This window comes from Amborella trichopoda, chromosome 10 (assembly GCF_054954075.1).
Source record: "Amborella trichopoda isolate Santa Cruz 75 chromosome 10, AtrichopodaSantaCruz75HAP2 v2.0, whole genome shotgun sequence".
Classification (NCBI taxonomy): domain Eukaryota; kingdom Viridiplantae; phylum Streptophyta; class Magnoliopsida; order Amborellales; family Amborellaceae; genus Amborella; species Amborella trichopoda.
In genome coordinates, this window is record NC_142345.1 from 25,639,506 (window position 1) to 25,654,400 (window position 14,895).

Below are 14,895 nucleotides of genomic sequence, written 5' to 3' on the forward strand. Positions count from 1 at the left end.
TTTAAATTTTGGTTTTTTAAAAGCCTTAAGAATTTTAGTTTTTGAAAAACCGAAAACATTCCTGTTCAAAAAATGTATATATCTATATATATATATATATATATATATATATATATATAGATATATATATATATATATATATATATATATATATATATATATATATATATATATATCTATATATATATATATATAAAATAACATAAACTAAAATATATTTTTGTAATAATGTTAAATATAACATATATATATATATATATATATATACTTAATTTTTTTTAAATAAATATAAATTGTCTGATCATCATAAATATTTTTGCTACTAGAAAATTATCTTTCAATACTATTAGAGAATGAGATTGTATACAATGAAACCATTTACTTTTGATACAGGAAAGTCACAATTGCTTACAACCATTCGATCTGAAATCTCATAGCTTAGATGTGTTATAAAGTTTGAATTTTTTTTTTTGTACTTTAAGTTTGGTCAATAAAATAAATATAGTAACCCAATTTCACATCTAATGATTAAAATTAATTGTGACTATTTTATACCAAAAGTAAATGGCCTCATTAAATATTTTCCCTTGGAGGGAATAGATCTTATTTTGATTGTTTAGAGCCTCGGCCTTATACAAACCTCACTCTTTTGAATTTCAACCCACTACTGGTCAATGCGTCCTCAGGCGGAAAGAAGCCGAAGCGGCCTGTAGCCCAAAGAGTGGGCTTCCATTAAAAAAGAGGCGGCCGATTACGCAGGCGAGAAGAAAGTAAGGAAAAGCGAGGGAGAGCGAGAGAGAGAGAAAATGGAGGGGCGCGAGTGCGATTGTAGGGAAGGGAGAAGGGCCGGCATTCTCGCAGAGTTAAAGTCTCTTAAACAGCAAAAGATTGAGATCGAGAAGCGTATAAACGTCATTGAAACCCAGCTCCATGATGGTGGTCATTTCGCAGAGGAGGAGGGAGTTCGTGATCCTCATCATTCCGCTTCTTGCAATTCCGCCTCTGCTTCTTTGACTCCGCAAGATATATACAGATACAGTCGCCACCTCTTGCTTCCTTCTTTCGGTGTACAAGGTCGCCACTTTTCTCCCTCCATTCTTATTGCCACTTTTCCCTCCGCTTTTTTTTTAATAGAGATCATACATCTGTTTTAGCATTTCGCAATATTTCAGCATTTAATTTTTACAAAATAGTCAAAATTCTTATGTACAAGTCTTACTACATCATTTAAATGGATTGAGTCATTTTAACTGTACTTGTGTTTATTGTTTTTATGATGAAATTATTTGCTGTGGCTTGTGTTAGTCCAATTTTGCATGAGTGACTTCTTTTCGCATTCTTGGGGAGTTTGATTCTTAAATTTTGATGGCCTGATTTTTGTTTATTTATTTCTTTGGGGATAATAATGAAACATTTCCTCAAGCAAGTTGGGTGGACTTTCATGGTCAGCTAACTCTGCTTGGTAAGGTTTATTTCTGATTGTAATTTTATCTTTTCTTACTTCCTATACAGGGCAGTTAAATCTCTTGAAGTCTTCAATTTTGGTGGTTGGAGCTGGAGGATTGGGGTCACCTGCTCTACTATATCTTGCGGCATGTGGTGTTGGTAAGACTTTGAAGCATAAGAGGAATTTATTCACCTCGTCTTTATGTATTAAATCGGCTTCTGCATTCTATTGGATGAAGTTGTCTTAATTCTTGTATGAATGTTATTAATGAGGTTGAAGACATTATATTGTATTGTGTCACACATTCTTTGTGCATATAGTACTACTATTCAGGTCTCTGGCGGTGCATGAACACAAACCTATAAGAGATTTTCTAGTTTCGTAAAATGACCTTTGGCATCCGGATTTTTAAAACTCGGACGAGGTAACTCGGCCATGAACCGAGACGAATTTTGGGCGAGTTAGTTGTACACAATATTTTCAAACTTTAAGTATAATATTTCCGCAAATTCATGTCAGATGTGTTAGGATGGTTTACTGGTTATCACGAATGAGTGAACTCTACTCCAACCAGAGTTCGAATCCCTCCCTTCACACTTTTTTTTCCCACCCGTCAACTTTTTTTTAATGTTGGTGTTCAACTTTTGAAAAGAAAAAATTAACACCTCTCCAGGAATCGAGGTCAAAACCTCTTATAAAGAGCCCCTCTAACGTAAGGTGCACTAACCAGCACGGCGTTTCTTATTTTGTTGATAAAAAAGGCACTTATATTATATATAACTATTATTTTTATTCATTTTCTTTAAAAAAAATGATCCAGACTCGAGCGAGTTACTCGGACTCGCCTGAGTAACTCGCCTCGGCCAGGTCGTGAGTACCTTGGCCAAGTCAATTTTTTTAACACTGTTGGCATCTGTGTAGTGTCGCCTCTCTTGATGGTTGTGGAGACATTTCATGGCTGGTGGACCTGTGTTTTTGATAAACTTCTTTATTAATGGTTTTTTTAGTTGCAGCCTAATGCAAATGCAATTCAAGTTTTGTCCAAGCTTTTTGCATTTGCTGAATTCTATGAATTTTGGAGTTGTTTCTGTTGAGTTATAAGAAACTTTTCGGTTTGGTTAACCTTTTTTTTTTGTCTTTGTAGACTTTCTGCCAATTTGACTATAGTCATGTGATTTCTTACGATTTCGTGTGAACTTGATTTTTCTGATTTGTAAATATGGAAACCAATTTTGAGAGTGAAATTTGATCTCTTTTCTCTATAAGAAATCGGTGGAGAAATATTGGCTATGGTCCTTGTATCATTTCACTTGCAATGTTTCCCTTTGGATAAGGAATTTTGGGTTCATATAGATGGCTCTAACTTTAACACACTGATCCCAACATAGGGAAATATCTTGTGGCGATAGTTGCATCAGTACTTTGCTTCTTAGCTTTGAAGAGCTAGCTGGAGCTTTCTGTCCATATCCTTTTTAAACTCTTAATTAGTCTGCATCCATGATTTTACAGTGTTTGTGCAGTCACTCTGCTTCCGCTAACATCATCATCTCTTTACGATCTATTTTTGATGTTCTAGTTGAGGAGACAGCTACAAACATCGGATAATGTTAAATGTCAGTTACTACTTATTAGGTGTTGGCAGTATCACTTAAGCCTTGACATTACATTGAGGTGCAGTGTCACTGGACAAAGAGCGATGGTCTTCCATGAGATTTATGAATTTTTTTTAATTGAAGGAAAAAATAAGAAATAGCATTAAGCTACCGTGGGAGCCTAAAAAACCTATACACCAAGGGTGAGGGTGATGGAAATGACATCCCTTGAAGGATTCTCTAGCTAAAGAATCTGTGGGTGTGTTTGGATCATGCCTTTTATGCAAAAAATTACATCCAAGGTGCGCAACGACGTTGAGATGAGATTTGCGATGTTTGTTCTTCAAAATGTATTTTTCTTTTTAATGTAATCTGAGTGTTATAGATGTGGTGGATACAGTTGGCATATATTGCATGTTCTGTGACATTATCCAGTGGATGAGGGGGTATGAGTCTCCAAGGTGTCATCTTGACATAACTGGTTAGTGTCCAAGAACTTCTTTCAGTTTGATCAGCATTAGAGTTGGATTCTTGTGAAAGCCAACAGATAAATGTAATCTTTTGCTAGTCCCCTCTTATGGCTTGATAAGTTGTGTTTCTTTAGATTTTCGACTCATTATGTCGTTGCATGCGGTTGTTGTGTTCTTCTTGTGTAGGGCTAGGCTGCAGCCTGGGCTTACTCCAACCACCTAACCCGTGTGTCCTGGCCCAGGCTGCTCAATCCGGCTCATACCCTGCCTGATCCACTAGAGCTTGGCCTGGTTCTATTGCTGCCCAATGACATTAATCAGGCTGCTGTGGCCCGGCCTGAGCCTGGGCATAGTGTTGAGGCCCTTTTCTTAAATTTAAATTGGGCCAATCCAGATCCCAGGCTTGAGCCTGATGATCGGGCTCATGCCCTTTTATTTATGATTTGAATTTTCTTTTAAAATTTAGTAAATTGGGGTAAAATTTAGTAAATTAAGGTGATGTAGTTATCATCTGAGGCGCATAACTTTTCATCCATATCTCCTACCTGGATGCTTCAGGTTGTATTTAGATAGTCTTTCAATTGTTTACGAAGGCTATTTATTCGTTTTGCATAATTTTGCTGTATTAGGCCTCTATAAAGTATAACATGAAAATAATGACGAATTTTGGAGTAATTACTTTTTTTTTTTTTTGCATTATTTAATTTTTATGGGGTAAGGTTGTCATTTACCAGTTTTGGATTTCCTTTTGATTTGGAGAGCACATACGAGTTCTAAATCGGTGGGATTTGCTGATGATGCACATACAAGGTTGTGAGATGGGAGACATGCATGGATAGAGAGATGGGAGCTAGATTATGTTTAGGTTTGCATGGGTAGTTCGAATCCTGAAACCGATGTCGCCTAAGAGCAGGAAATCGATATTTTCATTTGTATTTTATTTATTTATTTATTATATAAAAGTTGATGATGTGAATCCTCTCATGAGTTTTGGTAGCATTTGAATTTCACAGTGTGTTCGTCGCAGAGAAAATTTCGGTGCTTTCTTTTGCGAAAACATGTGTCTTTTTGATGGTTCTCTTGTTGACTGAAGCTTTTGATTTGATCTTTTTAAGGGTTTTGTGGTTGAATTTTTTCTTCTCTCTCTGATCGTTTCTAGGGTTGGGCCAACCCATTGCTAGCTCGTTTAGAGGGATTGGGCTCTTTTCCCAAATTGTTTGGCCGGGCCTGGCCAATGGCCCTAGGGTTCTGGCTTGTTGTGCCTTGGCCCTTGGCCCGAGCACAGCCTGATCAATAACTGGGCCAGGTTCCTTATCCTAGGTCTGGCCTGATGGGCCCGAGTAGCGGGCTCCACCCAATGGTCGAATCTTTTTGTCTTGAGAGATCATATTTGACGTAGCTTGCCATGTGAATGATTAAAAGTGAATCAACAAATTACATGTGTATACACAGATAATGCTTTTAAATGGAGTAACTTCTTCCCACCGTTAGGTGAAAGATTCTCTTGTAAACTTTAATTTTAAGTTCCTTTGTCCTTACATGTTGCTTGTTCTCTTTTATAGGTTGCATTGGTATTGTTGATCATGATGTGGTTGAACTTAATAATCTACATCGACAGGTACTTTATTGATAGTAATTATGGAAATATATTTTTATAATGGTAATTTTGAGAATATTGTTTCATTCTATGAACTTTTTCTCAAGTCCACAACTCCACTTGTTGGTATTCCTGTTCTGGATGAATTTTATGGATATGCTTAGTTGTGTTTTTTCTCTTGAGATTTTGAAATGCACATGGACACAATCCCCGACAGTGCTTGGGAAGCATGCATGCATGTGATCATATGACTTCTAGATAAACTCATTATTGCAAATTGTTTTTTTGCCTGTAACTCAAAAAGAGAGGAGGGAGAATGGAGTGTAGAAGAAAGTGGAGAAGATGGAACCTGTGGCGGCATGTTATTCTTTGAGGGTATGAACTCCTGTGGAGTGATGGGTGTCGTTTTGGCATCCATTGCCCATCATGGGGCTAAAACATATAAGTATGAAAATTAAAGAAACCTGTGGGTGTGGTCCCTCGCTTTAACCCAATTGGTTCATGTCCCACATGCTCTTTTTCCCCCTTCTACTGACATGTATTTTTGCTAATTAGATTGATTGATTAGTTAATTAACATGGGCAGACCACTATATCCAGATATAGATTTTTCAAAATCTAGTTTAGGTTATTTGTTTATTTATCTTAGTTGGCAGATTTCATCACTGAAGTTATTAATTATCTGACTAACACAGTGGGTTGCCAAACCATGTAATGGCCCATAGTGCACCCATGTTCTGGATGGGTACTAAAAAACAATTGTGAAATTTTAAGACGACAAATGCTGCTTCCTTGATTTTCAAAAATGAATTAAAGCTATAAAATTAAGATGCAAATTATGGCTTTCTGCTGTGAAATCCTGACTTTTAGCACCTAAAGATTTTATTCATCCTGATCATTAATAAAAATCAGTCAGATATAAGTCTTGAAAACAATATGCACGATTTTCCTTATGATCTAAGATGCATTAGTTTCGGGTCTTAAAACCTAATTTATTTGCTTTGAAAATTCACAAAAATGTTTTAAATTACAAGCATTTCTTTGTAAAATCTATTTCTTTTGCATTCAAGTATTATTATTATTATTATTATTTTTTTCTAAAAGGACATTCATGATGAGTAATAGCTTGCATGGCATAGTTCTCAGGAAGCTTGCATATGTTTGCATACCGTTGAATTTTTGGAAATGTATATATGTTCTGGTTTTTTTTTTTTCATTTGCACTTGTCACCCTAGTTTCATCCTACCTGAAATATATAAATTAATTAGCCCGTGAAATGCACAATCCCATAACAAGCTTCTTGAATTTAATAAGTTGGATAGTTTCCCTCTCAATAGGCTGCCAATGTTAAACTATGCCAAAACTTTCCATGAAGAGATAGTTTCCCCCTCAATGTTGTCAAAGGATGCGCCCTTGAGAGAAGTTGAGGTTGTGGTTACGATACAAGACAAGAAGTGTATAGCAGCAAAGATATGACGTCCAACCCCCGTGTCACTTGATGTTGGATCTCCAACTCTATGGATGTATAAAGCGTTACAAATGAATTAGGGTTGGTTAGATTACTAGATTACCTTTTATACATGATAAATATTAGGAAAAATAATGTAAATATCCGTTTTATTGTCCGTTATTACTAAAATACCTAAAAATTTTCGTTATTACACATATGTTCGTTTTTTGAACTTCATAACACATTTTTTTTAAAAAGACAAAACTAACCCATTTTTGGTTTTTCAAAAACCGAAATTTTTAAAATTTTTGGTTTTTGAAAATTCGAAATCTCAATGGATTGCAGGCCATCAATGGCTGAGAAGCTTCTGTCTGCAAGTGGTATGGAACGCGCTGAGGGTGAGCATGGGGTTCATGCCAATGATGCAGAGAGACAGTAATTATCACATGGATGTTTCTGGGTTTGATTGTAAGATTTTTAGGTAGAGAAGGTGATCATACAAGTGCTAATGGTGGTTGCGATAATGCCATAAGAGAATCTAGTGTCCCCAAATATTGAAGATCCCGCATCTGACAGTGGAGTTAGTGGCGAAGCTGGTAAAATTAATTAGGTTACAGTTTATTTTTAAGGATAAAATGGCCGGTGATCCTACAATCGGCAATCCCAATAAAAAATTGGGTAGTCTCCAAATTATTAAAGATCCAGCATTGGTAGTGTCGTTACTGGAGTTGCAGATGAAGCTGGTAATAATCATTCAGAAACTAATAATTATAATAGTTTTCGGGCATAATATGATCAATTTCTAATGGGTGTTTTTTTGGGGGCTAAGGATGGCCATTTTTGGTTTTTCAAAAACCAAAATGAGGCCCATTTTGGTTTTTAAAAAATCGAAAATGGATCGTTTCGTCTTTTTTTTAGAAATTGTTATGAAGTTCAAAAAATGGACATATGTATAATAACAAAAAGTTTTAGGTATCTTCGTAATAATAGAAAATAAAATGGATATTTACATAATTTTCCCTAAATATAATGAAGATTGCTCTCATGCATAATGAATATTAAAAAATTACATCCTTGTCCGCAACAATTATTCCTAAAAGCTTTTCACACTGTACATGGAATATGACCATGGATATTTTGGCTCTGAGAAACCAATGTTTGATGGAGGTAAGCGCCTTGGTAAAAATACCTGCCGGTCCATGCTCAATGATGACAAAATGTGCTTCAAGTTCTTGATCCTCGTTTGTTTCTTAAACAAAGTGTTGATCAATCTCTACATGTTTAGTTTTGCTGTGGTTAACATGGTACAACTTGAAGATAACGAATGATTGAGAAATGTTTTGATATAATGTAGTAACAAGATGTCTAATCCAAGACAGTTCTGCTACAATTGCTGCCTTTGAATGTCACTCGGCCTCTGTTACCAGATCGAGCAATAATCTATTGTTCTTGAATACTACAGGACACGAGATTAGGACTTAGTTAGACATAGTACCCTAAAATAGGAATGTTGAGTTCTCTCGCCCAATCAGCATCGAAGAAGGCAACTGCTGCTACAGATGTTGGTGAAGAAAGAGCAAAGTAGGATAAGAAATACTGTGTCCATCATTGGTTGCTTTATATGACAAAACATAGTTAAGGGAACCATGGGGGTACGGTGGCGTTCCTGCTCCAGAACCTCAATCCCACGGTTCCTCCTAGGGATCTCGTAGGGACCCCGGTTTTTCAATTTTGGGATCTCGCTCCCAAATAAAGGGGATCACGTTCCCTTTCCCATCAAACATGGTCCAAGGTTTTGGTACTTTATAATTTTGGGTTCCATATATGTGGAATCTACTTTAAAAAACAGATGAATCCAGTTCCACAATATTCTTACACTTCTCTCTTCGAATTACTACATCTCTCTCTCTCTCCCCCCTTTTATATAAGTGGCAAGTTTTATAACAGAGCAACAAATTCAGTATTAATGCAAGTGGCAAGTTTTATAATAGAGCAACAAATTCAGTATTCATATTCTAATCAAATACCAGATTATCCAATAAAATGTCAAATGAAGACAAAGTAACCAACACACCATTCATCCTAAATCCATATTTATCACATAAATCTTAGAAATTCAATGCATCGAAAACCCATGCAACATTCATGTTTCAATCACACACACAACTCTCTCTCTACTGTGCACACACACAACTCTCTCTACTGCACACACACACAACTCTGTCTCTACTGTCGCACACACACATCTCCCTCTCCCTGTCTCTCTACTATGCACACACTCAACTCTCTCTCTCCCTCTCTCTATTGTGCACACACACTCAACTCTCTCCCTCTCTTATGCACACACAAGAGTTATAGAAATACACAGGGAAAGAGCATAAGCGCACATACCTGAGTGTGGGAGGAGCAACCAGGTTTACAATCACCACAAGCTAATGGCGAAGGATTTGTGTGGGCTGGTTTTGGGCCCAAGGGTTAATATAAAGGGAGGGGGAATTGGGCGGGGAAGAGGGAAGGTCGGGGGGGTGGTACGTGTTGGTGATCTAAGTATGTAGTTGATTAAAATGATAGAAAAAATCCAATTTGTGTACTTGTAGATTATTTTTTGGATTTATGTGTGAAGAATATCTTGGTGGTTCGAGGGACTAGGTTATTAAAGTTATACCTCTAATGGGATTTGGAGTATATATAAAAATGGAGTACATAAGTATACTATGGACTTTCTAATAGAGTGATCTATACTTTTGGCATTTATCTAGTAGTATATAGGCACTTGCTGTATCAAATTTTAGTATTATGCATTTAATTAAATAGCGTATGTCATGCACATTAGATTTTGGACTAAGGACCACAGACTAAGTAGCAAAATAATCCATACGCTTTAGATTTATCAAGCATATAGGCATGTGTTGCATGCAAATATGGTTTGATGCACTTATTTAAACATAGGATGCAATACATATTACATTTTGGACTATGGACCATAGGCTATATGGTAATGTGCCTAAAGTATTTAATATTTCATCAAGTATCATGTATGCATCTAGTAGCATATATGCCTAGAAATAGGGCATTATGGATTTATTTAATTAGAGGTTGTCATACGTTCATATGTGCATATTGGATTTTGAAGCATGGACAATGGACATATACAGTAAAGTGTTCAGTAGTGTTTCGCATTTATCAAGTAGCATGTAAACATGTGATGTATAGAAATGGGCTACTATAGATTTATTTAACTAGAGGATAGCATACATATTAGACTCGTTCCCTTAACCAATGGTAGTTGCGGATCTTGGGGCCAATCAACTGAGGACCTTGATTCCTATACTTGAAGAATCTCAATATTAGAACGAGAGGAACCCCGTTTATGACAAACAGAAATCTCGATCCCTTAACCAAGGGAACCTGTACTAGCTCTACTTGACAACCTCGTTTAATGTGTAATGGAGGTTAGATTCTTGTCAGTCAAAACCTCGAACCCATCGATATGGGATCTTGCTCCCATAAACCTAAGGATCTTGTTCCCTCTCTTGTTCATTGCACGGACACCGATCCCAAACCCAGGGAACTGCCGCAATAGGGCGGTTCGGCGATTCCCGAACCGATTCTGCTTCAGTAGCCAACAACTATGTGACGAAATGTTGGGCGGTCAATAAACAACATACCCATAAGATGAGTGTAACCGGGATGTGGATGTTGAGATGGATGTGTGGCAAACAAGAAAGAATGGAATTCAAAATGACTACATTCGAGAGAACTTAGGAGTGATTTCAATAGACAATAAGATGAGGGAAAGTAGACTTATGTGGGTGGGCAATGTACAATGTAGTCCCAATACAACACCGGTTAGGAGGTGCGATTTGGCACAAGTGGAAGGCTTTGAAAGGGCAAGGGGAAGGCTTAAAAGGACATGGGTAGAAGTAGTGAGAAAAGATATAGGGACTTATGGTCTCACTGACTGTATGATTCTTGATAGAGAAGAATGACAGAACATGATTCGTGTACCCGACCCCAAATAGTTGGGATAAGGCTTTGATGGTGATGATGATTGGTTGTCGTTTTGATGTACTGAAGTATGCGTTTCATAGCTTCCATATGATGTCCTGGGTGAATGCATATATTGCACAATGTGGTTCACAAAAAATACAATGGTGGGCCTAGTGACATGCAAATACTATAGTGCTATAACAATGCTAAGAGAGTCCTCATGATGTGGCAATAGTTGCCTGTGTCATCTTTGAGGGATCTCAAGATTGACACAAAAATCAAATTATGTTTGATATAAGTTAAAAGAAATGTGTTTGGCAGATGTAGGGACCTAAAAGGAGTGGGAATCAATGCATCTTCTATTTACCTTTCCTCGATTATCAGATGTAGGGTGGACTTGCCATCACCAGCAACTAATTTACCTTTCCTCGATTATGGGATGTAGTGACCGTTATTGGCCCTACGTCCATTAAAGAAACCTGCACAAGCCTCATGCTCATCATGGAAACCTTCATGTGGTGATAATATGTATAATATTCTATTATATTTGAATAATTTTTCGGCTGCAATAGTGATCATTTTTGGGTGATTTGCATGTTGTAACAGTTACCATATTTGGGTGTTTCCTTGCTGTAGCAATTATACATAATGACTATAACTCCTATGCATGTTGACCTACCTAAGATGTAACTCCCATAGGCATCCATATGTATATGAAGAGCACATTGCCCCACGATATATATAGAGTTGAAAAGAAAAAAAAGACATCTATATTTACTTTATCTTGTGTTTGAATATTGCTCTCTCTCTCTTCTTAGTCTTAACATGGTATCAGAGCAGGTCTTGAAACCCTAGGATATCCATTACTTCCAGCGATCCTAGAATCATGATTTTTCCTTTTTCTTGGGCTTTAAGCTGTGGTGTTTCAGCAAACCTCATTTCCAGCAAGATCATCTCGCTTTCGTTTACCATGAAGTAAGTTTTTATTCCAAACTCTACTCTTGTCCAGCATCCTTATATTTCTAGCAACCTCACATAATCATCTAGATTTTCTTTTATCAATAAGTAAGTTTTATCCTAAACTCTTTTCATTTCCAGCAAAATGCCCTGGACCTTAGTTTTACCCAAACAAAAATCACATAATTATATTCTATACCTTTCTTGCCTATAACAATCACTACTTCCTCATTGACTCATCAAGTACTTTTTCTCCTTCTACCTGTATACCTTTTCCACTCAATTTACCTATTGCTATAAGAAAAGAAGAAACTTGTACTTCTCATTTGATTAGTAAGTTTGTTTCTTATGCTTCACTTGGACCTTGCTTTTGGGCATACTTTTGCTACTTCCTTTTTTCCTATTCCCACCAAAGTTGCTGATGCATTAGCTCATCTACAATGGAAAGTAACCATGATTGAGGAAATGATTGTCTTAGAGAAGCAACAAACTTGGGATGCAGTTGATTGGCTGGAAGGACAACATGTAGTTGGATGCAGGTGGGTGTATACTCTGAAGCACAGACCTGATGGTTTGATTGAGAGAGACAAAGCTCGTCTGGTGGCTAAAGGTTTTACACGGTTATGGGTTGAATATAAGGAGTTGCTTCTGAAGCAAAATTGAAATTAGTACAGATACTTTATCTATTGCAGTAAACAAGAAATGGCCACTTCGCTAATTAGATGTGAAGAATGTTTTTCTTCATGGAGATCTGCAAAAGGAAGTATATATGGCATTGCCACCTTGGTTTTATCCTCAAGGGGAGAAAAGGAAGGTCTGCAAGTTGAGAAAAGCTATACATGGATTGAAATAGTCACCTCAAACTTGGTTTGAAAATTTCAGCATGGTAATATATCAGTTCAGATTTCAGAGAAGTGTTTCGATCATTTTATATTGTTAGAAGTGATTCTTGTTCTACCATAATACTAATAAAATATGTGGATGATATAGTACACATAGGAAACAATGATCACAAGATTCAAAAAGTGAAAGATTTCTTGGGGGTGTTCATGACATCAAGGGTCTTAGTCCATTGAAATACTTCTTTGGAATAGAGGTGGTTAGGTCTAAATAAGGAATTTGTTTGTCTCAAATATTCTGTTGTTCTTCTCATTAACACAGGAATGCTTGGAGCCAAAATGGTAGAATCTCCTATAGAGGTTAATCACAAACGATATGATTAATATTCAGAGCCTCTAAGTAACTCTGGTGTATATCCGAGAGTAGTGGGTAGACTTATTTAACTGTCACATAGCTAGACGTTGCATATGCTGTAAGCATGGCAAGTCAATATATGCACACTCTGTTCCCATTACTTGGATGCTGTTTATTGCATTTTACGATATTTAAATTTGCTCCATGGAGAGGGCTACTATATCCAGTCATGGTCACCTTGATGTACACGGTTATGTGATGTGGATTGTGCTGGTGTTCTCTTGATCGATGATCTATCAGTGGTTACTTTATGACTGTGGATGGTAATTTAGTCACTTGGAAGAGTAAGAAGAAGAGTTTGTAGCTCGATCTTCAGCATAAACCGGGTATCAAGTAATAGCAAGTGCTACATGCCTACATGTGAAATAATTTGGCTCCATTCTCTTCTTCAAGAGATTGGTGTTAATGTATCTCCTCCTATTCCTTTCTACATTACGACAATCAAGCGGCAATTTATATCGACTCTAATACTGTATTTCATCGAAGAACAAAGCATATTGAGTTCGTCTGTCACTTCGTCAAAGAAAATGTTGCTTCAAATACAATATGCACTCCATTTGTTCGCGTCGAGAATGAATTGGAAGATATACATACCATGGCCTCTAATCATGTTCGACTAAAGGCTCCTTTGGGCAAGTTGGGCATTTATGATATATATGCTCCAGCTTGAGGGGGAGTGTGGTGACTGTTATGTGCCCCACATCCATTAAAGAAACCTGTATGTTATAATAATGTGTATAATATTTTACTATATTTAGGTGATTTTCCTACTATTATCATACTTGGGTGATTTTTCTACTGTAATAGTTACCATAATTTTGACGATTTCTTGCTGTAATAGTTATGCATAATGGCTGTAACTCCTATGCATGTTGACCTATCAATAGTGTAACTCTTATAGGGATCTATGTATATATAGGGCACATTGACCCATGATTTTTATGCAGGGAAAATTGAGGAAACATAAAAAAATCAGCAAGAAGCACCTTGACACAAGTAATTTTAGAGAAACCCTAAGGTTCTCTCCCACTTAGGGCTCAATCCTTAGGCTTCTTTTACAAGACAAAGTCTTTTTTTCTTAAAGAGGAATACGTGAATGCCTCTCCAGCCCATTTACGCCTTTATTTATAATAAGAAATTATTGTTTTGAACAATATTTGTCCATACAATTGACTTTTGACGAAAAGGTCATCACTTAGGTATAAACTAAACTCTCTAACTTAAACTTAAATTTCGTAATGACAATTTTTCCCCTGTGAATAGTACCTGTGAGTAGTATTCATGAATAGTACTTATGAATTGTTTCCATGAAATAAACAAAAACATATAAAACCCTAGAATTCCTAAAAAACTAAAAACCCTAAAATAAGCTCTAATGTTCTTATGTTTTTTTTTTATTCAACTTTAACGGATGTATATTGTAGTTTGCTTTTAAGGCTTATTTTTAGGTTTTTTATTTTTTTAGGGATTCTAGGGTTTTTATATTTTTTTGTTTATTTCATGGGAACTATTTATGAATACTATTCATGGGTACTATTCACAGGGGTAAATTTGTCATTACAAAATTTAAATTTAAGTTAAGGAGTTTAGTTTCAAGTTATACATAAGTGATGACCATTTGGTCAAAAAGTCAATTGTATGGACAAATATTATTCAAAACAATAAATTTTTTTATTATAAATAAGGGGGTGGATGGGCTGGAGAGGTATTCATATATTCCTGTTTAAGAAAATAAAGACTTTGTTTTGTAAAAGAAGCCTAAGGGTTGAGTCTTGGGTGGGAGAAAGCCTTAAGGTTTCTCCAAAATTGCTTGTGTCAAGGTGTTTCTTGCTGATTTTTTCTATGTTTCTTCAATTTTCCTTGCATCAAAGTGGTATCAGTGTGTGGTTTGAGGACGGCTGGATATTGCGATGGCTTGTCGTGGAGGTCTTAGCCGTAGGGATGCCGATCTAATCCAATTGTGTTAGGAAATCAACAACTTGATGGAGAGGGTTATTGAGCTATTACTTCGCAAGCGGCTCCCGCAACAACGTGCCCTTAACGAAGAGGAATCTATGGGGATAGATCCAAATCGGGAGGAGTATGGCGCGAATCAGAGTCCGACTCAGAGTTGGGGTGAAATGATGAAGCTTCCTTCAA

General features: G+C 36.5%; 1 protein-coding gene across 4 annotated transcripts in view; it reads left to right on the forward strand.

Annotated features, from left to right (window-relative positions):
- The first annotated feature begins 754 nt into the window (after window positions 1-754).
- The window catches only part of CNX5 (co-factor for nitrate, reductase and xanthine dehydrogenase 5), a 75,434-nt gene continuing 61,293 nt past the window's right edge, over window positions 755-14,895 (forward strand). For all 4 annotated transcript variants that reach the window (XR_016042704.1, XR_016042705.1, XR_016042706.1 and 1 more), the window contains exons 1-3: window positions 755-1,074; window positions 1,513-1,605; window positions 5,072-5,127. Coding sequence is in view for 1 of the 4 variants with exons in the window: in XM_006829420.4 (XP_006829483.2) it covers window positions 807-1,074; window positions 1,513-1,605; window positions 5,072-5,127 (417 nt within the window). In the remaining 3 variants the exon portion in view is untranslated. The remainder of the gene's footprint in view (window positions 1,075-1,512; window positions 1,606-5,071; window positions 5,128-14,895) is intronic.